Genomic DNA, 23,135 nt, shown 5'->3' on the forward strand with positions numbered 1-23,135 from the left:
AAAAAAAAACCGAAACAAAACAAAAAATTTTAGAGAATGAAGCCTTAAAGGGTAAAGGGCAAATATATTTAATGAGTTGACATGTCAACGACATTTGCGCTCGAGGGACCTGCACGGGCCCTGGGTGTCACGGCGTCATTTCACACACGCTGGGGGCCAGCAGAGGCTCTGCGGCAGCCCCGGCCAGGTGTGAGGGACTTGGTTGCGGGGGCGGGGACCGCGGGCAGCGCAGCCGCCGCCAGACACCGGCACCCCCCGCACCCCCAAGGGGCCGCCGCCGGCGAGCCCGAGCCGGTACCGGCCCTCAGGGGCCGCCCCGCCCGCGCCGCCATCTCCAACGGCCCCGCCGCCCTCACGCAGGTGAGACCCGGCGGGGACGGAGCTCCCCAGGCTCGGCGGCCCCGGCCCCAGTTCCGATCCCCATCCTGACGCCGACTGCGATCCTGAACCCAACAACAGCTCCGGCGGAGAGGCGGGGGGGCCGCGGCCGTGCCGCTGTAGCTGCGCAGGGAAGGGGGGCCGCAGGTTGTCGTGGGTGTTGTGTCAAAGCGTTTTGCGGTCCTATTTTTATAAAGCAAGAGTCCCGATTTTAAGTTCTTTTTCCCCTTAATCCTGCACGTTATGCATAAAAGCCGTTCTGCTTCGCGCGTTGGAGCACCAGTAGTTTTGCAATAGCTTATTAATGGTCTTCTTGCCCGTTTATTATGCTAACTTGTATTTTGAGAAAATATATAGCGGTGTTACAAACCCAGCTTTAAATATTTAATGTGTGGAATTCATTTGTCTGGGAGATACTAAAACCTTTCATCAGTGATGAACTGCTTTCCCTGGCGTGTCCCAGCCGCCATAAATCAGCTCTGGCTTTGGGCCCATGATGGTGAGTTATATGTATGAACAGTCGTGGGTCTAAGCCTGCGTGCCCTGCCAAAAATAGTGTATTCGTGTCATTTTTCAATGCAAATTAGTAGTAAGTGCAAATTCACTTTATTTTGCTTCACGAATTTGACTTTAGAATAGAAAATCTTAAATAAACACAGCTTTTCCAACATCGGGATATTTATCAGAAACATGTATTCATATACTTATGTAAATAGTGCCTTTTAAGACAAGGGACTAACCATGACTATGAAGGGGTTTAGGTTTGTGTGAGTCTGACCATCCCTGTCTCTCCTGAATTTAGAACAGTGCTTAGTACTAATTAGATTAAGAAAGCATGAAGGTCTGTTTGCATTTGCTGTTCATGAAATACTCTTTTTGCTTATTACTTTCAAAGGACCAATTGTTGGAATCCTGGGGCTACATAAACACCAAATATTATTGAAAAATACATAAGAAGCTGTCATAGAACGGAGATATTTCTGCGGAGTCCTAAGTGGCTTGTGTGAATGGAAAGAATAAGGGGCACTTTGGACACTGCTACTTTATTATCAATTATAAGAAACATGGTGAAACTAATGATCAAAGTCACTGCACAAACCAAGGCATCACAAGGTAAATCCTGATAGGACTCTATTCAAAGATAAGTATCTTTAATTGTTGCTTAACTTTATAAGTTACATTCTTGATTGTTTGTCATTGACTGATACCTTAAGCCTGTCTTTCCAGTTGGACTGACATACTAAAGTACATGGTTCAGGGCAATAAAAAAGTAAGTTTGATCTGTGACTGAAAAATGAGAAAGCTACTAGTTTATGGCATTCTACAAAGATGTCATAAAATTCCTATTTATTTCATAACTATGCAAAAAATTGAGGACTTGCATTTCAAATTGCTGTTGATTTTTTTTAAATAGTCCCTCTGGATTTTAAATGCTCTTGATGTTTAGAATTTCTGGAGGGACTGGGAAGGGGAAAGGTGAAAAGAGGAAAAATACTGCAACTATCAATTTTCCAGACCATTCTCTGCTTTAAGAATAGGTTACTATTATTAAAGACAATAATACTTGATGCAAAATGAAAACACTTTTTAACATTACCTCAGTAATTACATGACAAATACATCATTCACTTAATGTTGGTAGTGGCTACCAATCTTAATAGCAAAGGAAATTTCTAGTCTTCATTTGTAGTAATGAAATTTGATAAGTTATAATTAAGCAATATATGAGCAAAGATGTGTTGCAATGTCACTTGCAGTATTTTTCCTGCCTTTTTGAAAAACAAATTGACATTTTGCTGATTTCACAGAGGTGTTTACAATTATCAGCTTTGTAGCTGAATGACTCATCCAAACACAAATGCTTAAAAACTTTGGGTCTAGTTTACCTTCCACTGAAGTTAGGAAGAGGTTATGAATTTGGTACCTACAACAGTCATCAGTTTTCTGAGTCTGCATAAAATATGTTCTGCAAATTAGCAGATAACCTACCTTGTCAATTTGTGTATCAGTTTAAAACACAACTGCATTGATGACAAATTTTAAGCCAGAATACTGGTAGTAGTCCCTGAAAGAGATGAGTTACTTTTTTCAGTCTCAGAACTGATAACTTTTTATACAGTGACTTTTAGTTTAGAATTCCTCAGGTTTATGTAGTCCTAATATTTTTCCCTAAGATGTAATAAGGCATAACAGAACTGCAGAATATATGAGGGCTGTGCTAGGTGCATTATGCTTGGCAAATCTGAAACTGATCTTTAAAGCAAAAGTTAGTGAAAGTACTTTGACCCAAGTAGAAAGCAGTGTATTCCTCTGCATTTCCTTCACTTTAAATTAATAATAAATAAAAACTGGGTGATGGTAAAATCCTCAGTCCTAGAATGACAAGTGCCTCAGAGTGTGAGTTACAGGGAGACACTCATCGTAAATATGTCCTGCAGGAGGGCTTGGCTCCTGTCTCTTATTCCCTGTCTCTTTGCTCTGGCAAAGGGAATCAAAACAGTAGGTCACTGAGATTAGTTTCATGGTGCCACTGCTTCTCACTAAGATGTGAATCATACAATTTTGAGTAGCTCTGGCTTGTTTAAAGGCTGTAGATAATAACAAAGATAGGGCTTTGTTAGAAGCCTGTCACAGAAAAGAGAACAGTGATTTCAGAAATAAGTGATCTTTATGTTAAGTGAATATTTAGAGGGAAGGAAAGTCTAATACACTCGCTTTAGAAGTGCATTTTTTAAAATATATTTCTAAAATGTCTAGTTCATAATTAAGTCTCTCAATATAACTATTAATGTAGTAATTTTTTTAAAAAAAATTAAGCCACCAAGTGGAAAATTTGTATAGAAAATGGTCTAAAACATGGAAACTGGTGTTTTAGAAGTGCAGTGACAATATTAGTTAAATTTGATCAAAATACTAATTACAAGTTTTGATAGGCCTGTTATAAATGCTGTGGTTTATAATTTCATTTTCCTTATAATAAAAAGTAAAAATTAACTACTATTTCTGGCAGCATCATGGGATAAGTTTATAATATCTGATTGTTTTTCCATTTTTATTTTATTTACAGACAACTTTAAGATTTAATTATTGCTGATTAAAATAATTGTGAATAAATATCAATAGATTTCATCACATTTTCATGAATGAGTGATTTACTTCTTGAAATAGAATGCTGCTCTAATCCTTTAAATGGATTCATTCTTCATGAACTCATGCATATTGTCACTGAATTTCTAGTACATTTGTAGTCATATTCATATTTCATAATTTTTTTAAGCTTTGTTACTTTTTGGTTGTGAGACTTGAGCTGTTCATTATGAGAAACTGTACTTATAATCACCTGGTCAGCATATTGTTACTCTTTGTTAAGAAACTGGTTGCAGTCTGAAAAAATATCCAGTAATTAAAAATAAATTAATTCTTAAGTTGTTTGTACCCAAACTGAACAGGAACAGAATAAAGTATTTCAAATAAAAGTGAGGCAGAGTCTTGTGAAAGGATTTTTCTGTGAGTTGAGAAGCACTTTCAGTTCTCAGTGAAGGTGCTTGTTGTCTCTTGTGGCTGATTCACCCTGTCTGTGGAGAGTGACAACTTCCTTTGTGTTCAGGGTCTCTTCACTTTCTGTTGATGCCAGGTGAGCCCAGACACTCAGCGTGATCAAAGAGGAACGTGGGAGGCTTCCAGTATCAGTCCCTTCCCTTCCCACTGTTCTGATTCTATAACTGCAAGCATGTCTTAATTCACAGTGACTTGAGCAGCCCTCAAATAACTGAAGTGCTTGGTTTGAGTCATACAGTAATCATCCTCAAAGAAGAGTGCTGAATGTGAAAGAAGATAACTTGTCTCAGGAGTCTCTGCCAAATACCTCTAGATGAAGAGATTTCTCCTGCAGCTGCTCCATGTTTCTGCTTTTCTATATTGAATGTTAAGCTCCTCTTCAATGGATTCTAATGTTTTCCAGTGGGCACTTGATAACAAAGAACAATAAAAGATATATATCAAAGATGATTTCTAAACATTTTTAAAGAATGAGGAAGTCTTCATTGATTAAAAATAGGGACTGACGTAAATGTACTAGTTTTACTCGGAATATAAGAGAAGGCGGCCCTGAGTACTTGATGCACAAAGAGAATATTTTCCAAGACACCGTCAATATTAATATTATTTTGGTGTTAATTCTTTTGCAGTAGCACTCTGAGGCAGTTGATATACATTTCTACTCTGAAAAATACTTTATAATAGTATTCACATATTTTAAAATATGGCTGGAGTGTCATTATAGGATTTTTTTCCTGTCAAATCCTAAATAAAGTTGTTTGTTTGTTTTTCAGCATAGCTTGCAAGTGTCTTTACTATATGAGAAGCTAAAATTATTTTCTGCTTATGAAAGCTGGAAAAATGTTCAAAAACCACTATCAGGTAAAACATAAATAATTTTATTTTTTACCCATTTTCATTTCATCTCTGAGAGAGCTCAATTAAAATAGCTTATCTTGAGAGGCAAAAAGACCAGCTACAGGAGTATTTTGGAGTGTTTCATTATTCAGTATTTTTATAGAAGTGTTACGAAGTAGTGGGTAGCTGCTGATGCTGTCAGGTCTAGAATGGGCACCAACATGGGTTTGCCAGTGGCTTTTGTTCTTTACCCTTGTGGGCCAGGGAAGGCACATCTGCTTCCATGCTGTCATGGAAGGAGTCCCAGCTCCTAAGGTGTAGTCAGAAAAGGGGGTTGGTTTATTCTCTTGGTCCAGCACAAGCTTGTGACAACAGCAGTCACGTCATTTGGAACTTCATTATCACTTTTACTCTTTTCTGGCCTCTCTTTCCACCACACTTTGCCTCCCTTTCTCTGCACTAGTCCCATCCCAAGAGAACAACCCACCCCAACTACATTTTCCCCACTGGTCCCAGATGTGCTACTTCTGTACCCAAAATTGGTATTTCTGATGCTGTTCCCTAGGCTGTGTCAGCTTTTCATGGAATTTCTGATGCCTAGCTGCCACTGGCTTTGCAGGATTGTGCTCCCCAAAGATGCCCCATACTCCCTTCCAGTTGATTGTGGAGTTTGGCAGTTTCTTGCCTAACTTCACTGGGGCCCCCCATGAGACCCAACCATCCTCCACAGCTCCAAGTAACTTTTGTCAGCTTCTTGCATCAGTGTTTGTTTGATATTTTCTCATGTCATGTCTGATCCTTTTCCATGTCCTGTCCACTCAAATCAGGGCCAACTCAAGGCCTGTGCGATTAACAAAATGTATTTGTAAAGATGGAAGAAAAAGCCTCGTTTAAGATTTGCTGCAAGCACATACAACTTGGCAGTTAAAAATCTTTTTGAACTTTTTGAGAGCTTGATCCTGTAGTCCTTAAATAAATCAGGTAACTTGGAAATTGATAATATACCATATTAAAAAATTCATCCATTATAAGTATAAAAAAGATTTTGAGTGCAGTTTATAGAATGCCATTTTGAATTTCCTTAGAACTTGCTACGTCCAGTCACTGGGATCAGCTGTGTGGCTGGAGCTGCCAGGTGCATGTGGGCAGAGAAAAATACCTAATTCATATACAGTGCAGAGTTGATGTTCTCTGAAAAACTAATCTGAGGAGCGTTTCTTTTGCTTGCCCCTCTTGCTCATTCTGACTTGCGGGCAATTGCTTGGGCAGCTGAGCATAAAGAGAATTGGGGAGTGCAGGCAGCTAGAAATGAGAAGAGAATGGCAGAGTTGTAATGATTGATTAGGTCAACCATGCTGCTGAAAAATGCTTAGCAAACTGTAGGCTGAGTGCATCAGATGTCACAAAAAATGCAACATCAAATGAGAAAAATATAGAAGCAAGTAATTCCCTAAGCAGAGGAGATAAAGCCAACCTCCCCAAGAGCCTATGTTTAGATTCCTTGATATCTAATAGGGCACCTGCTCTGTGTCAGGAGTGTTCACCTGACAGGGACATCCATAATAATCTTTTTCCAGTAATAATTCTCTGTTGCCTCATGAAGGCTGTAGCCCTTACCTTTTCATGGTGATACTGACTGGAACAGATCTACCACCAGGCCACATAAATTGGCCAGAAAAATTAGTAAATTTTTGTTTGCTCAAATCAGGCTGGAATTTGGTAACTAGTAGAAAAGTTACTGCAAAATAGATAGGCCAAGCCATTCACATATGTAGACAAATGGTGTAAACTTCATTTCCATTGGAAATCAGACAAAACATCCAATCTGTAGCACCTTTTATTTTTCAGCAGCAGGTTTTAAAACTCATTTCATTTGGCAAATCATAGAAATAAATCTTATCTAAATATAGATTAGTCATCTCCTGCATGGTTTTAGAATATTTACAATAATTTTGCTTTTAACAGAATGACAGTATAAATAAAATCATTTAAAATACTCCATAGTATTCCTTCAATTTTATCTTCTGATCCCCTAGTAAAGCCAAGTATTGACTACGTGAATTGATATATTATAGTAGTCTAGAAGCTGTTATTGATATTGTGCTGTCTGACTGATCAGTAATGCTGACTGTGGTAACAGCATGATACAGAGAGGGATTCTTAGGTTCTCATCTTGACCTGAGAGCATTTGAGCTGAGCATTTGGCTGGATGATGTATCCTTAAAACATTTTGTCATAGGGTGGCCGGTTTGTTGAAGTATTCAGTGCTCAAGGCAAGAACCCAGGAGCAAAATGGAAGATATTTGGCAACCCATCAGCTATATCAAAAGTAAGTTTTTTAAGAAATCTATAAAACCTAGAGTATAAACCAGAAATATGTGAATGAAGCTTAAAATTAGAAGGTAATGAGGGCTTTGACCTGATAGTGGAGTTGTCACTTGCAGTTCTGTCATTATGACAGACTAAATGACTACTTAAATTAGTTCTATATGCCTGCTTGCGGACTGAGTTGGTTACAGTGTAATTTTACAGTTTAAATATCTAGACAGTAATTTTGATACTCTGGTAACCAATTAATTGAGCTTTGCACACTGAATCATGAGTCCTTTTTGTCAGCATTATTTGTTCATAAAACACACAAGTAAAAAACAGATTTATATGGATTATATTTTTGCCATCAAATTTGGATCAGTCACACTTGCAGTGCCATCTGCATTTTCTGATTAAAAAAAATAGCTTTGCATGTTAGTAGCATCGTTGGTTGTCAGGAGGAGAATTCTATCAGGATGCTTATGTTTGTTATTCCTTTTTGTAGGAATATGACAAAGAACTTAAAGGCTTTGTTTTTGTACTTGAAGGAAACAGTCTAATCAACAAAATGAAGCTACCAAAGGAAACTAGACAAACCTGTGAGTATCAAAGAATTAAATGTCTGTGATGTTGTTCTGATTATTACATCAGTCTTACACTGGAATGTAAACTTACATTGTTCTCCCTTAGTTCAGGCATAATTCAGCATAGGAAAAGTGGTTTTTTTCATTTCAATTTTTAATTTTTTTTTCATTTTTTTCATTTTCATTTTTTAGCAGGTCAGTCACAAACAAGTAAAAATTACAGAAATGCCATATTAGAGTAAGTGCTGTAGGGAAGATCTTACATGTCCTGGTGCTGCCAAGTTCAATTCTGTACCTGATTCTGCTGCAGACCACTGTCTGATAAATAACTTCTGACTCCATTCAGCACTTACTAAAGTCATTAATTCAACTGGCATTGATGAATGTGAAATAGGTTCCTGTCCCCTTTCTCATTTTACTTTTTAGAGAATTTTTACTTTTGTATCAAATAAGCACTAGCGGTACAAGAAAATTACAGCCAAATTTCCACTGTGTTTGTGTAAGGAGTGTTTAAGGGTAGTGTGGAGTGTTTTCCCAGGATGTCTGTTGCACTACAATAAACCAGTCTGCAATACAGCAATCACCATATGCCTTAAACTCCATGACAGGGTGTTGTACCTTATAAGGCTTGTAGGAGTGAATTGAGCTGGTTTAGAATTAACTAAATCAACTCGTTTTGAAAAAAAATTGAGATGGTGATTTTAAACAAATGGAATGGGAATCTTCTAGTATACTTCTAATGCAGGGTGTACAGTAAGACATAAGTTTTTTCCAATAAGCACAAAAAAAAAGGAATAAATTTTTCGGTCTGGTCATGCAGTAAGGCCTTGAAGTCTAGTCTGATTTTCATAAAAGAAATTGGCTATTATCTTCATTAAAATAAATATTAATGCAATGTATATTTTTGAGAAATCTCATTCATTTTCAATCATACAATGAACTACTATAGCAAATACTAGTAAGCAATTGAAAGAAAAAAATTCCTAGCTGTTGCTAAACATTAAAATGAGGATTAAGAATTAATTTTGTGGGTAATCACTGCTAAAAATAGTTTGGTTTTAAATTTACTTTAGCTGCTGCTGCAATAATGCAGTCAGGTTTCCATCTGTTACCATTCTGTTCCCTTCTGTCTTGGTCTCTTCCTCTCTTGAGGTGTATGTACCTCAAGTATTTAATTTATCAAGTATATGCTCTCCCAGTTGCACTGTAACTTTGTATACTCTTCCAAAATAAAAGGTACCATATATGCAAATCTAATTTGAAGTTTTAAGGTGTCATTTGGCCCTCAAAAGAAGAAAGTTCTGATCTGTAATTTTCAAAAGAGGAGCCAATGTTTCTGTTCAGTCTTGTGAAGTCAGTGAAAAGCAGCCTGTATCGTCCCTGATGGAATACCTAAGAAAACAACATATGGTTCAGTTCAGGCAGCTTTGTACTGTTTTCCCTTGATAGGGAGCTACCTGAATTTTTTTTTGCTTCCTCAGTCAAGCTCCTTTGCTATTGTTCTAAAAATCAGAAGTCTCCACTGAGCAGTGTTGTCATGATCTGAATTGCATTCTTACCCAAGAGTTTTTTCAAGTTGTTTAACAAGGTGTACATTGTCACCAACATGAGTGCAAGTTTAACATGACTATAAGATAATCTTGATAGGAAAGTATTACTTCATTTTATAATTCTTACAGGATATTTATTGTCTTCATGCTCTTGGAAACAAAAATTGTGAGCTAAAAGAAGGTTCCTTTTGCTTTCATGAGAATTCCACCAAAGCCACAGGTGGGACTTTTAAAACAATACTTTTATTGCAGTTTGAATTGGATTTCTTCAGGTTTTTCTTGTGTTCATATGTTGTGTGAACCTTGGGAAATAGGGTTGCAGGAGCATAGCTTATGGTACAAAATTGAAATGCTGGATACTGAAACGTGCATCTCCATGCACACAGCACTTTTTTTTTTTTCCTGTTTCTAGTGGGACTGATGCAGCAATTTCTGACACTTCAGATTTTTGTGCCATTGGGAAAAGACTTCTCCACTGAGTTACTGTAAGATGCATAAAATTTCCTTCAATACTTAAAGTGAATTCTTGATTGCAGTCGTTAATTGTGGTGGCATATTTTGCATTAAAGCATGGTGACTTGTCAAGTCAATAAAAAGTAATTAAGCTAATGAGATCATTATTTCTTAGATGTTTTAAATAGTGACATTCCTTTGAAGACAGAACAAACTATAAAAAATCCTGAATTAAGGTGAAAAATCTGAAGAAATGGGACGCAAGTTTATCAAACCTAAGAAAACACCGGTGCATGAGGACTGCCTGAAAATTCCTAAGAGACTTATGAAAAAGCCATAAGAGGGGGCCCTTTGGTCCAGGGCAGAAAGAAATACATATTCTAATAACTGGGGGAGAAAAACACAACCAAACAAATGCTAAAAAGCTAGTACAACAAATGGAGTGCTCAACTGGTATAATTATTTTCACACTGTGAAGAAGGAGAGATACAGCAGAAACAGACTTTTTTATTAGTTCAGTGTGAAATTATTTGACAGAGTTTTAAACTTGGGCAGTTGTCAGGCTTTGGACAACATTTCTCCCCTAGTGACACCATCTGTTTATATATAAACAGCACAACTCACTCAGCTTTGTAGCCTGTAGAATATCTGAGACTTGGATTAACAAAAGAAATATTAGGCTGTTAGAAGCCCTGCAAGAAAAAATGGGTTGAATGATATGCAATTAAATTGTGTAAAGTGAAAGAAGGATTTTATTTTTGTTTGACTTTCTGTAAGTTTGCATTTAAAGGGACGAAGAGACAAAACAGGATATGTAATGCAGCAAGCAGAGACCAAATACCAAGTACTAAACTAAAACCAAGATTTGCTTCTCATGGGCATCCTGTAGGCAGGGGCAGAGACTTAATGACAGGTGCAGGAGTTCAGATTTTTCTATAGTGTCATATTGAGTTTGATTGTTTTGGGTGTTTGCCACCTTCTTAACAAGAACCTCTTTTCCACTTCTACTAATTTTATTTTTCTCACGGCTTGCTTTTTTTTGATAAAAACATTTTCATTCACCTCTCCCACCCTTATTTGTCTTTTCTCTTTCCAGTTTATATTTAGACTTTACATTTTCTTCATCTTTTCTCTCTACTTCCTGTTCCTATCTTCACTATGTCCCTCTTATAAAAGCAAATATATGTTCTTATAATATTCTTAGGAACTTGTGTACATTTAAATACATGTATTTTGTATTTGCTATATATATATTTTATGTAATATATACTATATTATTAAAATGCCCTAGGGTATATTACCATGTCCCACAGCCGTAGGGAGGAGGAGAGAAGATCCAGCAGGCAGGAATTGTGCAGGAAGATTGATTTATTTAATTATTTTACAAACTCTTTTATAGACTTTTTTCTTCATAGTCTAATTGGACAAAGGATCAACCACCCTTGGGGTGATTGGCTAAAATCCTAAAACATCCATTGTCAAAATATTTTTCTACTGTACCATAAACAAGACTTTTCAAGGTTGCAGGTGTTTCATTGTTTATAGAACTCTGCTACTCTCTTCTGTGAGAGAGAAAAGTCTCTCACGGACTTAGAAAATAGCAAGAAAATCCTTGCTAGCAGCATTTTTATATCCACACTATATTGCTATATACTGTATATAATATAAACTGTATTAACTATATATTCTCTCTGTAGCTCCAGTGACTTTGAATGAAGGTGTTTATATCTTAAAAGTACAATATTAGTTGTACCCCACTTAGTGCAACTATAGAAAAAGTTAATAAAACTTCTTTAAAAATAGTTTTAATAGTAAGTTTTGTATTTGTAATCAGCTATAACTTACTTGTACCCATAAAGTCCTTCAAGACTTGCAGAATAGACAATGCATAATTTTATCCTAGCAGACTGAAGATAATCCAGTAAATATCAAAGTCCTTCTTGCTTCATGTGACTGCCATTCATTTCCCTTCATTTCAGATGTTTCAAAAGAAATCTCTTGCTTGTGTGCAGACAGAATATTGTATTGTTGCTTCCTGAAGTTTAGTGTTCAAAGATGGTTTCTTACACAACCTGAATATTTAGTGCTGAATCTTTGAGCAGCTTCAAGTGAAAATTGATAGCATACCAAGCTATGAAATGTACTTTATGTGAAAAACACTGACAAGTTTTGTAATAGCTGGGCATGAAGCTTTGTGTTACATTTCTTGCTCTCCCATTCTGAGAGATGGAAATAGAAATTTAGTTTGAGCCTCATCCTCTTTTGCATTCTGTTCAGTGACTGATCTGGTCAGCAAACAAGAATTTCTTCAAGGCCATCCATCACTGCTGGCACCAGCTGAGCTAAACTTTCTAACTTGCTGCTGCCAACCAGTCATGCAAGATTCCTGTCATAAATACTGAAATGTGCAAACTACTGTCTGTATTAGCTGGTTTATCTTTCTTTGGAGGAAATTTAAGTAGAATTTTAGATACTTTTTTACATGGCATGATTAGATGAATACCACCACATTAACAATCAATGTATTGATCTGCATAAAAATGTGTAAAATAGATTGTGGATGAAAAATTTGATGAAGCATAATAAAATCACAACTAAGGTAGAGAGCATGTAATTTATGCAGCTTCTTTGGAGCAAATAATAGCAAAGCTATTAGTAATGCTGAATATAGCTGTCTGCTGCAAATGCAGTAGCCAGTTGTTAAATCTTCAGTGTTATGGATTTTGCTACTTTTCTAAAAAGCAAAGGTAACTCAATGTTTGAAGAAATATTTGCAAGTAAGAGAAAACAGCATCTGGCTTGTGTTGTCATTTTTGCTTTAATTCCCAAATATGCTTTAATTCCCAAATATGCTTGGCATTTTGACAAGCACTCAAACATTTATTCCTAAAGAACTGTAATGCCAGTCATGGTCATGCTTTGTTTCTGATAGGGTTTTTCTCAGTGTTGGGTGTCACATGAAATCAGCACATTTTGTAATGGAAAGTTTTACAGCAAATGAGTAGAGCTGTTGATGTGAGGAAACAGACCTTGCAATTGTACCATAGCATCAAAAAAAAAAAAAGTCAACTGATCTGGTGTAAGAACAAACAAGGATGAGATGCTCAATTCCTGGTTGTGTACTGAAATATTTTGTGGTCTTGTATGAGTCCCTGTGGATTGCTCAGCCTTTTTTTTTTCCCAGTTCAGGTGTGGTACTTAGTCATCCATTGCTGCAGCTCTGAAGTCATGCTGCCTCTCTCAGTGATGGCCAATTCATGGTGCTTCAAACTTGTTTAAATCTTCGCATGGTAAACAGCTGTAAATCACATGTGGCATAGTTTGTAGCTGGGGAGGTCTGAGTTCTCTTATGAGATCCCCTCACCTCTGACATGACAACCTGCAGAGCAAACATGCCCACTGTCAGTGAAAACTGCTGCTCAGCCAAGTCCTGCCCCAAAGCCCAGACTTGGTGCTCGGTATTAACATGCCATGGGGTTCTGCTGTGTTTCCACTTCATAGAATCACGCAGTACCTTATGGACCATCTTTCCAGCCAGAATGTGCTGAGCGTCACATGATGGCTCATTCACTCTAACAATACTTGACTCTTAATTTCTTAATTCTTCCTGATGTTTCAACCTCAAACCTTTCAACCTTTGCTCAGCTGGTAAAGCGCATATCAACAGGGTTGCTCAATTACTATCCCACTGTTCATAATCAAATTAGCTTTGCTTGCCACTAGCTTTTGCCAGCTCCAGAAGGCATCAGCTCTTGTTATATTCTGAATTAATGCAAGCTCTGTGAGAGTTTCAAACTCTGGAACATGCCTGATAAGTTTTCTGTTGAAGCTAGTTATGTATGGAGGAATCTGTAGGGAAAAGGGGTTAAAATCTCTTTTTTCCTGAAGTAGTTGTGCTTGCTGATAAGAAATCTTATTACAAGGCCTGTGAACAGTACAGTAGAACATATATTTTGGTACCATATTTCCTGTTTTCAAACAGTTGGTTCTATACATATAAGTTTATTACTTTGAGATTTTTAATAACCACAACATAGTAGGTTTTACAGGCATAGCTAATTTATTCATAGATACCGTAACCGTTTGAATTTATATGAGTTAGGTGCTATCATAATCAGTCATCATTTTAGCTTTGCTGACAGAGATAATCATAAATTATTCCTGCTAACCTAAACACCCATCATGTTTTCAGATGCAGAACAATATGAATCTAGGTTAGTCTTGCAAAACTTAGACCAACCTCTTAAAATTCAAAGCAGGACATAGTTGCTAATTCTATCATGTACATCTGAAATTATTGGAAGATTTTAGATGGAGACTGGAGGTAAACTTTATTGAATAGACTTAGCTGAAAAATTTTTTGAAATTCTGGTATTTAATAGCATGAGACATGTTCCTTGATTTTTTTGTGAAGCAGGAGTGAAATACAGAAACATTCTTAAAAGTATTTGGTTGGTTAAATTTCATAATTTACAAAGCAGATTTTAACTCATATATTTGTGTCTTGGGGTGACCTTATGATGTGTATCCCATATCGCTGCCCTATGCCCAGAAATTAATTTTTGTGCCTTTCTATGCCTTTAAACTGAGCCTGAGAGAGGGGAGGAAAAACTGAGCAAAACTTTTTCAAAGCAGTTTGCAGCTTGTTCAAGGTCACGCAGAGATAGAGACTTTTTTTCAGCTGCTGCAGGGGAGCGAGAGGGAAGGGAAGCACCCGGCTTGCTTTCCTTCCAGTCAGCTTTCGGCAGTTTTTTTTCCCCAGCTCCTTTTCTTCCAGAGAGTTGAACTTTTGTTTTCCTGGGACTCTGTTTTTTTCCTTTTCTCTCTGCTGGACAGTTTCAACATCCGAATACATTGGGAGGACTTTCCACCAAGGCCTTGGCCCTGGAGGTGGGCCCACCACCCTTTCCCAGCTCCAAGGAGGGAGAGGGAGATCTACAGAAGGACTCTGAATTTTCCCCCAGGTTTCTCTCAGCAGGGCGAGGGATTTTATTATTTAGCATTATTATCCTTTTCATTTGTGTTTGTTAAATAAATGGTTTTTATCTCTTTCACCTTACTTGGAGGAAAATTTATTTTTTCCCGAACCTGGTGGGGGAGGGGTGGTTGTAGCCTGCCTTCTCTCAGAGGATGTATTTCTAAATTTGGCCAAACTGGAACTATTTGAAAGTAAAAATTTTTTAATAACTCTCCCAGTCATCACATCTCCTAGAACATTAGATGAAAGCAAAGTACTAATTATTTATATTTTGGTTGGTGGATCAATGTAAGTAACATGAGGTAAACTAAATCCTGTTTATATTTGGTTGATAAGGTTTGTTAGTCAGGATTTTCATATGCCAAATAAAGTAAATTCTGTTAGCAAGAAAGTTAATCTTGTCTTTTTAAAGGGAAGACTTCATAGTAATTCATAATAATTAGAATAAATGGTTTAAATATGAGAAATAACAGCTGTACTTAAGAGAACTGTTACATTAGCAGGTGCAAACATATCCTTTCCTTTGTCTGAAAAGGATCGATGAAAGGATGGATTGTCACCTTAGAACAGAAAATTCATGGAAAGAATAACAAAGTGGAAAAAATAACAGCCAATAAACTTAAAACAAAAAGCCAACAGAACTTGCTGCAGGCATAAATAACTGCATTATAGAGGTAATTTGTTTAGATTCTGGAAAAGAATTCAGCACTAAACTTTCTACGTATTAATACTCATTAGAATACTTTGTACTGAAAAATTAAAAACTATTTTGTAGAATTACAGTTTTCTAAATGATTTGGCAAAGTTAGCCATGCTTCAGAGGAACATAGCATTGTGCTGTAAAATGGAATTTACTAAAGACTTGAAAATAAGAGAAAGATGAGAGTAGTTCAAAACCAAGGATATTAAAATACTGATAGAAGTTTCTAGAATATATGTTATGAATATTAGTGAGCACTTCCAGAACAATTTTTGAAACATGCGGAGTTGTAAGAGTAATTAAATTTTCACACTAAGTTATTCTTGGTCAGCAAAAATACCAGGTCATTTTTTTATTTGGTGAATTGATTGCAAATAAGTCAGTATCTTGTAGGGAGAGGTCAGGATTCACCATTCCTTCATAACTGCTCATATTTTGAAAGATTTCTATTCTAACAACCAGATTTGATGATTCTTGTTTTGTGCCTGCCACTTGTGTTACTCCCTCTTTATGGATACTGGTTAAGGGCACTTTGTGGGGTTTTTTTCTTAATGCTCTCCAGAAAAAACACAATCAACAGGAAATTCAGTACACAACACAACTTGTTCTCTAGGTCTGGGTGACATATCAGTCTTCCAGATCTCTTGTTTTGTAGAGATTTGATTGATTTTCAAGGTAACTACATCTGTTTTTATGAGGGTAGGATACAGTGCTGTGGATTTCAGATCATCAGGCAGCCACTTCAGTAACATAGTATCTCCTACAAGACCAATTTACAAGTAGCACATAAAAGAAAATGTATGTGAAGTACTGGGTGCTCCTGAATAAGGAAACTTGAGAATTTGAAAGCATGGCAAATCAGCTACCAATTGCTATTCCCTTGTTTTTCTGTCTTTAAAATTGAGATGATGATGTTACTATCTAATCTTTAGGAAGCACATGCCTTTTATGGAGAAAATGGCACTACGATTGTTAAGTACTAATATACTAATGTACTAATAGTGAACCATTAGCAGAGAATTCTCTCTGAATTTTGACCAGGATACAAAGAGATTTCTGTTAGTATTAAATTGCATGGGAGTTGCTCTTAGCTTAGCAACATCGATGAAATACCTGCTTTCGTGTTTGGTAAACTTCCAGGTTACGTCATCTATAAAGAGAAAAACACTTTCATTTGAAGACCAAGTGATCCTGACAAATGAAGCACCCTTCCAACAGTTTAGTGTTGTTTTTTTCTGAGTTCATTTTTAGCCTTGAATTGAACATTAACAAATGGTTATAAATTATTATCCGTACAGAAGCAAAGTGAATACGGTAATCTGAGCAGATGAGTCTCTCTGTGCTCTTGGGTAGTTGCTACCATTTGCTTGCAATCTCACTATAGTTACCATTGTGAGGAAAACAGTCAATCAAATTTGAAGATGTAAAATAAAATTGAAAATTGAATTGGAAGGTAATTTTACTTTCAAATGGTTCGCAAATGTAGATGTTAAGTGTGAAATGAATGCAGTTAATGACCATAGCTGGAAGAGTTATGCACCTGCTGATCACAGGAATATTATTATAAATGAGGTTGATTTTCTTGTTGACTACCTCATTTTTCTCAACATGGTCTCATTACTTTTCTATCACATGTCTGACCCTTAGATATAAATACTCAAGCACAGACATAATAAAAATACATTAACTCCCATATAGATTTTTTTAAATTCGTCTTTGAAAACCAAGATGTGTGCTGCAGATGTTTCTTGTCATTGTAGGTTCTGCTTTTTGATAGCATGAAAAAAAAAGCTGAGTTTCACCAGAAGTACTCTGGAATCATTTTGCAACTGAGAGATCTGATGTTTTAGCTCCCATTGTCTGAATTATTTCAGAAAAGAGTTTCTCCAGACCCTTCCAGTATTTTCATTGTCCAATAAGCAGTGTAATTGAAAAGTCTGAAAGTTACACTAGCTCTTAAGTAATTATCTTCCTTCTCCTGGGAAATAAATTATTTTACATTATTTTAAGGCCATCTTCTTTTTCTTAATTTGTCTGTTTGAATGTTTCACCTACTTTTGCCAGTGGAATATAAATATTTTTATTGTTTTAAATGTATTTACAGAAATAAATTACACTACTTTAGAAGTGATTATATCTATGTATCTAAGGTTTCCCCCTTCCTTTTGGCACATCTATCATCATAAAAACAGTCTTATTTTAGACTTATATGACAGAGTCTGATATAAATGTATGTCTTTTGATCTAAACAAATATGTTCAGTGTTACATTTTGGAATGTAACCAAGCTGTACATTTACCAATGGCCTTTCTATAACTAAGGTACTTATTTTTTTTCATGAGGTAGAGAGATAAACCTATTCATATAAGACATAAAGAATAAAATTTAAACATATTGAGCTGATATTTTAAAGTGAACTTTGGCTTTTATTGCCAGATGTTTGGAGATATGCATGACTTAATTCTAGGCTCCTACTGCTCTGTTACAGCCTCTTTAAAGCAAAATTCTCTGTTGAGAATTAGCAGTTTGAGGTTCAGCAGGGATAGTATTTTTGTTTCTCAGCAGTCAGGTTATTGCAACTGCCTGGTTTCTCCGCACAGTTACTCAGCTCTACACGTAACCAGGAAATCCAAGGAGCTCCAAGCAACCACTGCTCCAATACTTTGGAGTTCTTTGGTGCCCCAATTTCTTAGCACTTCTGAACATCCAAGATTTAGAGTGAAGAGTTTCTGGAAACTAGATCCATAGTTTTTCACCAAAGGGTATATGGGAAGTAAAGTGATGAGTGGAACTACGCATTCATTTGGGACAAAGGCTTAGCTGTGTGGCCAGTCAGCTGGTGATCTTAAGGGAATTCTTTTGCATCTTGCTTAAACTTCTTCAAAAGTAAGATCAAACCCAGGTTCTAGCACTGTAAGACACTTGGAGGTTTTCTGATGAAATCACTTTTCAAGGACTTGGTATAATTTGTCCATTCATAAAAGTATGTGCCACTGATTCTGGAATCTCTCATATCAAACAATAACAATAGTGAGGATATAATATTTTTGTCTTGGCACAGTAGTGGAATTTCTGCTTTTCAAGTGCATGTGATCTATAAGAGGAACTTCTAGTCTTTCAAACTGAAACAGATAGTAGAGTCTTACACTTTGTTTTGGTTTGCCCACTCATGTTATGAGGATGAATAGTTTAAAGGTCAGGTTATCTGCAAGGGAGAGAAAAGAATCAGCAAGTTCTGGAAAGCCGGTGAATGGTTTGCTTTGGATGATGGTCTTAATGACTGTGGGGGGAAACGAGAAGGTGCTTATGTATTTTTATTGCCTGTGCTAGTAGAACCTTTTGATATTTACATACTTGCAGTATATTTTGTACTGTCCTTGATTAAACTCTCAAATTTGCAAAAATAGCTAAAGTATGTAATTTGCCCCAGAGTTAATGTCCTCCTAAGTTGATCTAAGGAAACCTATAAATGTTTTAGGGTGTTTGTCTACAAATTTTGGGTGATGACATTTCATTAGTTAAGCTACAGGTAGTTCTTACCTAATGAAAAAGTGTTCTCAGTAATAATTTTTAAAAACCAAATCTACAGGGGAGTCTCACTATTCTATAAAACCTGGAATTTGAATGATTATGAGTAATTACTTTTACCAACACAAAGTAGTGACAAGAAGTTGTTTATTGTAATTATTTGTCATCTTCTCAGAGGGGATGCTAATTACAGAGAAATACCCATCTGTTAGAAATAGGCTTGTTCAAAAATAGTAGGTAAATTAATCACTGTTTCCCCATACTTTAAGCATATTCTCCCAGACTGAAGCCTTTAAAGTAATATTTGTGCTCTGGAGTGTTAAGGGAGGACTGCTGGGGAATGTCAAGGTTGTGCTGCTGTTGTGGTTTAACCACAGGAGGCAGCTGAGCCACAGCAGCCTCTCTCACTCCTGCAGTGCATGGGGAACAGAAGACACAAGGGTAAAGTGCACAAAAACTTGTGCATTGAGATAAAGACAGTTTAGCAGGGAGAGCAAAAGCTGCACATGCAACCAAAATCTAAACAAAGCATTAGCTCCTTCCCATGGGCCTGCAGATGTTCAGCCATCTCCAGGAGCTCCACAGCTCCGGGCTGTGTAATGGCTACATGGGAAGACAACATAACTCTGAACTTTCCCCCTTCCTTCTCCTTCCCCACAGTTCTTACTGCTGAGCATGGCACCATATTGTCTGAAACATCCCTTGGGTCAGTTGGCATCAGCTGTCCTGACTGTATCACCTCCCAAATCTTCATACATCCCCAGCCTCCTGGCTGGTGAGATGAGGTGAGGAGCAGAAAAGACCTTGACTCTGTGTAAGCAGTGCCCAGCAGCAATGAAAACATCCCTGAGTTACCAGCATTGCTTCCAGCACAAGCTCAAAGCACAGCACTCTCCAAGCTCCTCTGAAGAAATTTAAGTGGGTCCCAGCCAAATACAGTACAGCTGCTCACAAGACTTGAAGGAAACAACGTAAAAATTACCCTCTTTATCAGTTTAAAGGAAACCTAATTTTTTGTTGTGACCATGTCTGTGGTCTGAATTTATTAGAAATGTTGAAGTTCAGTGCCCTTGGTGTCATTGTGAGATGACCCAAATAGTGAGCAATAAACTTCTGTATTATAATTCACCTTTGAAGATATGTCCTCATGAAGTAAAACAGACAGACAATGTATTGTGTTTACCTTTGAGCTGAAAAGAATCTATGTGCAGTGACAGGCATTTTTAGGAACAGAAAGCAAATAATGTTTTTCTAGTTAGCAGGTCCCAAGATAACACAAGCTTAAGCGGCCCAAACACGTATGATTATTAAAGGCTACTGGGTTCTCAGTTCATACAAATTGAATTCTTTCATAGTCTGAAGGGCTGTGGAAATCTAGCAAAGAGTGTAGACTGTTGAAATGAAATTAGCATGTAAAGTGATTTTATATAGGCAGGGATATAGCCACGAAGTTTGAACTGGAGAAAGAAATCTCATTACTCATCTTGTAAAAGAAGTAGTTTTTAAATTCCATATTTGCTATCACTGACATAAAGGTTCTGCACACAAACAGGGTTTTTTGTGATTTCCCAAAGATACTGGATTATTGAATTGACAAAGATCTGTTCCATTCTCTCCTGCCTTTTCTTTTATAGGATAACTGATTTTGGCAATATTAAAAGAAGATTGTATTTGTCAACGGTCCACAAGGAGTTGTCTGTAAGCCCTCTGCATGCAAAAATTCCTCTGTTTATGATCAAGCGCAAAATAGTAGGTACCTTGGGAATATTCCCTGGACTGAGGTTGAGCATGTTTTCTAATCAGAAATGTTTTGTGTATATTATAAACTTTTTGAAATTATTGTTTGGTTTAGAACTCAGCTCCTACTGATTGAAGATACTTGTGTACATCCCCATTACCAGATGGCAGCAGAACCACTTAATGCTGCACCTCTTCTATCCTTCTTCTATTAGGAATTCATTCTCATTTTACAAAATTATTGCTGTTTGTGATGTTTCTTCACCTCTCCTGTTGATCCAGCCTCCATAAAATTCTGTGTGTCCCTGATACTTCTTCATGATGGTGCTCCTGCTCACATGTCCCTTCTCCTGTGGCGACCTTTAATGACATTCACTGGAGCTGCAGGTAGACTGTAGCTGATGGCTGCTTTCACATTCTTCAGGTTCCTCCAAATTCTGGCATATATAGAACAATCTATATGTCAAACTGATGAAAACAAAACAATAACCATTATCTTCTCCTCATTCTCCTCTCCCATGCCCAGCCACAACATACAGTAATAGCTGACAGGATACAAAGCCTGATGGTTACTGTGTAACCATGTAAGGACTGGAGTCTCAAATACTGCTTTAAAAAATAAACTTGATATGAGAATAGTTAGATTTCAAGTATCTTAAAATACATATTTGCATGCAGGAAACTAGATAACAGTATACTAAGCAGTTGTGATTTAAGGCTAGACATGAGAGAGAATATTTTACAAAAACCTCTGAATTTATAATTTTTTTTGAGATAGGTTAAGTGAAAGCAGCTGTGGTATCTAAAAATTGAGGAGTTTTCTGCTTTGTGGGAAGAAGTAATTGGATTTTTTTTTAATGAATATGTGTCAGATCATATGCCTGAAGTTGCTGTTAATTCAAAATCAGTGAAATAAAATTATTTTTCTTCAGTGTAATTTCAGTTAGTTGGTGTCAGACTACTACAAGTATTTCAGGAATAAAGTGTGCATTGATGTACACCAATTTAAATTCAATCAGAAGATGAACTTCAGTTATGTATTTTAACTTAGATAATAAAGCATGAATCAGATATGTCTAGATGCTCTCATCAGTTAGAAGGACAAAATATTTTAATAACCTTAATGCTTGACCAACCTTAAAGAGTAGATCTATATTTCTTAGTGTATCTGAATACATATCTGTCTCCCTTAAATGGTTATCTGCCTTTTTATCATTGCTTTTGCTTAAAAGAGGGAGCATGCTGCTTTCAGTGATTAGATAGATCTTTAAGATGGCTCTGGTAGTTCAACTTAACTCTGTACCCAAGCTGATCATTATTATCAGCATGAGGGGTGGTGAATCAGGATATATAGTAATTTGTTTGTTCCATCAGCAGAACACAGTTTGCATTTTCACATGCTAGCTTTCTATATTGTATTCCTACAAATTATTGTATTTTTCAATCTCAGCCATAGAAATATCAGTTATAACTAAATACTGAATTTTTCAGTCCATTGTTTGGTGTCTTCAAAACAAGTATTATTTTCCTTCCAAAATTTCAGATTTAAGACCTGAACAGTAATGTATGCACCTAAATTTCTTCTCAAAAATACTTGCCATTTGGCAATTAGAAGTTAATATTTCTACCTTGACTTTATAAGGAAATTAGGCATGTACAATCATTGTGTTGTTACTTTTCTTTTCCCTTAAAACTTCAACCATTGATCAGCTAAATTTTACACGAGTAATCGTATAAAATATATTACAGTTCTGCAAATTGAATGAAAATTGCTGCATTTCTCCTCAAGGCCATCTTGTTTATTTGTATAGAAGTTATGTTAGCCTCAGCTGATGGGTTTTACTAAAGAGTATTGTTTCTCTTTTCTAGTGGTGCAATATGTGTATTGACTTGGTAGCGTTTACCAGGGAAATATTCAGAGGAGCTGTCTTCCGGTCTTTGGATGGAATTATTATTTCAGCTAACTGTAAGCTAAGAAAGATCTTCACTTTAAAATCCAAGCCTCAAGATACAGCTGAGGGAGATGGTGTGTTTTAATTACTATCTAGTCTTAATCATAACTGTTCATATTATAAAATCAAGAGCTTCCTATTAATCAGACTGGCAATTTGAAGGATTGCATGATTTCATAAAACTTAAAGTCTGCTAGTGTTGGACTTAAGGCAACTAATTAAATATGTGTGTACTCCTGTGTTTTAAACACTGAATTCCTTAGAAGTATTTTATTGAAGAAATTCTGGCAAGATTTATCAAGCACAGAGCTTGTTTTAATGAGGATTTCTTATGCTGATAGAAATCAGGTTTTGGCCAAGAACAGAGTATCTGAAAGGAAAGAGAAATACTTAAACCAGGAACATTTGCTGATTGTTTTCTTAATTTTGGACATTAGCAGCTGATGAAAAATTTCTTTATAAAATAATGCAGATGAAATTGTAACAAAACATTATATGAAACAGAGCAATGAAACTATAAAAAACACCTCAGATCTTATGTCCAGTTATCCTAATGGGTCCTTGTTTATT

At 36.5% G+C, this 23,135-nt stretch overlaps 1 protein-coding gene across 3 annotated transcripts in view; it reads left to right on the forward strand.

Moving 5' to 3' along the window:
* The first annotated feature begins 251 nt into the window (after positions 1-251).
* Positions 252-23,135, forward strand: part of CFAP20DC (CFAP20 domain containing) — a 72,306-nt gene continuing 49,422 nt past the window's right edge. For 2 of the 3 annotated variants that reach the window (XM_042015363.1, XM_042015370.1), the window contains exons 1-8: positions 252-360; positions 1,274-1,491; positions 4,710-4,797; positions 7,013-7,102; positions 7,589-7,682; positions 9,630-9,702; positions 20,511-20,625; positions 22,483-22,639. In XM_042015363.1, the coding sequence (XP_041871297.1) occupies positions 4,762-4,797; positions 7,013-7,102; positions 7,589-7,682; positions 9,630-9,702; positions 20,511-20,625; positions 22,483-22,639 (565 nt within the window). In that variant the 5' untranslated portion in view covers positions 252-360; positions 1,274-1,491; positions 4,710-4,761. Of the gene's footprint in view, positions 361-1,273; positions 1,492-4,709; positions 4,798-7,012; positions 7,103-7,588; positions 7,683-9,629; positions 9,703-20,510; positions 20,626-22,482; positions 22,640-23,135 lie in introns of those variants that run through there. The other variant, XM_042015381.1, reaches the window with a different exon arrangement.

Source organism: Corvus kubaryi, unplaced genomic scaffold (assembly GCF_017639235.1).
Source record: "Corvus kubaryi isolate FWS band 111438036 unplaced genomic scaffold, C.kubaryi_AGA036_p1.0 136, whole genome shotgun sequence".
NCBI classification, from domain to species: domain Eukaryota; kingdom Metazoa; phylum Chordata; class Aves; order Passeriformes; family Corvidae; genus Corvus; species Corvus kubaryi.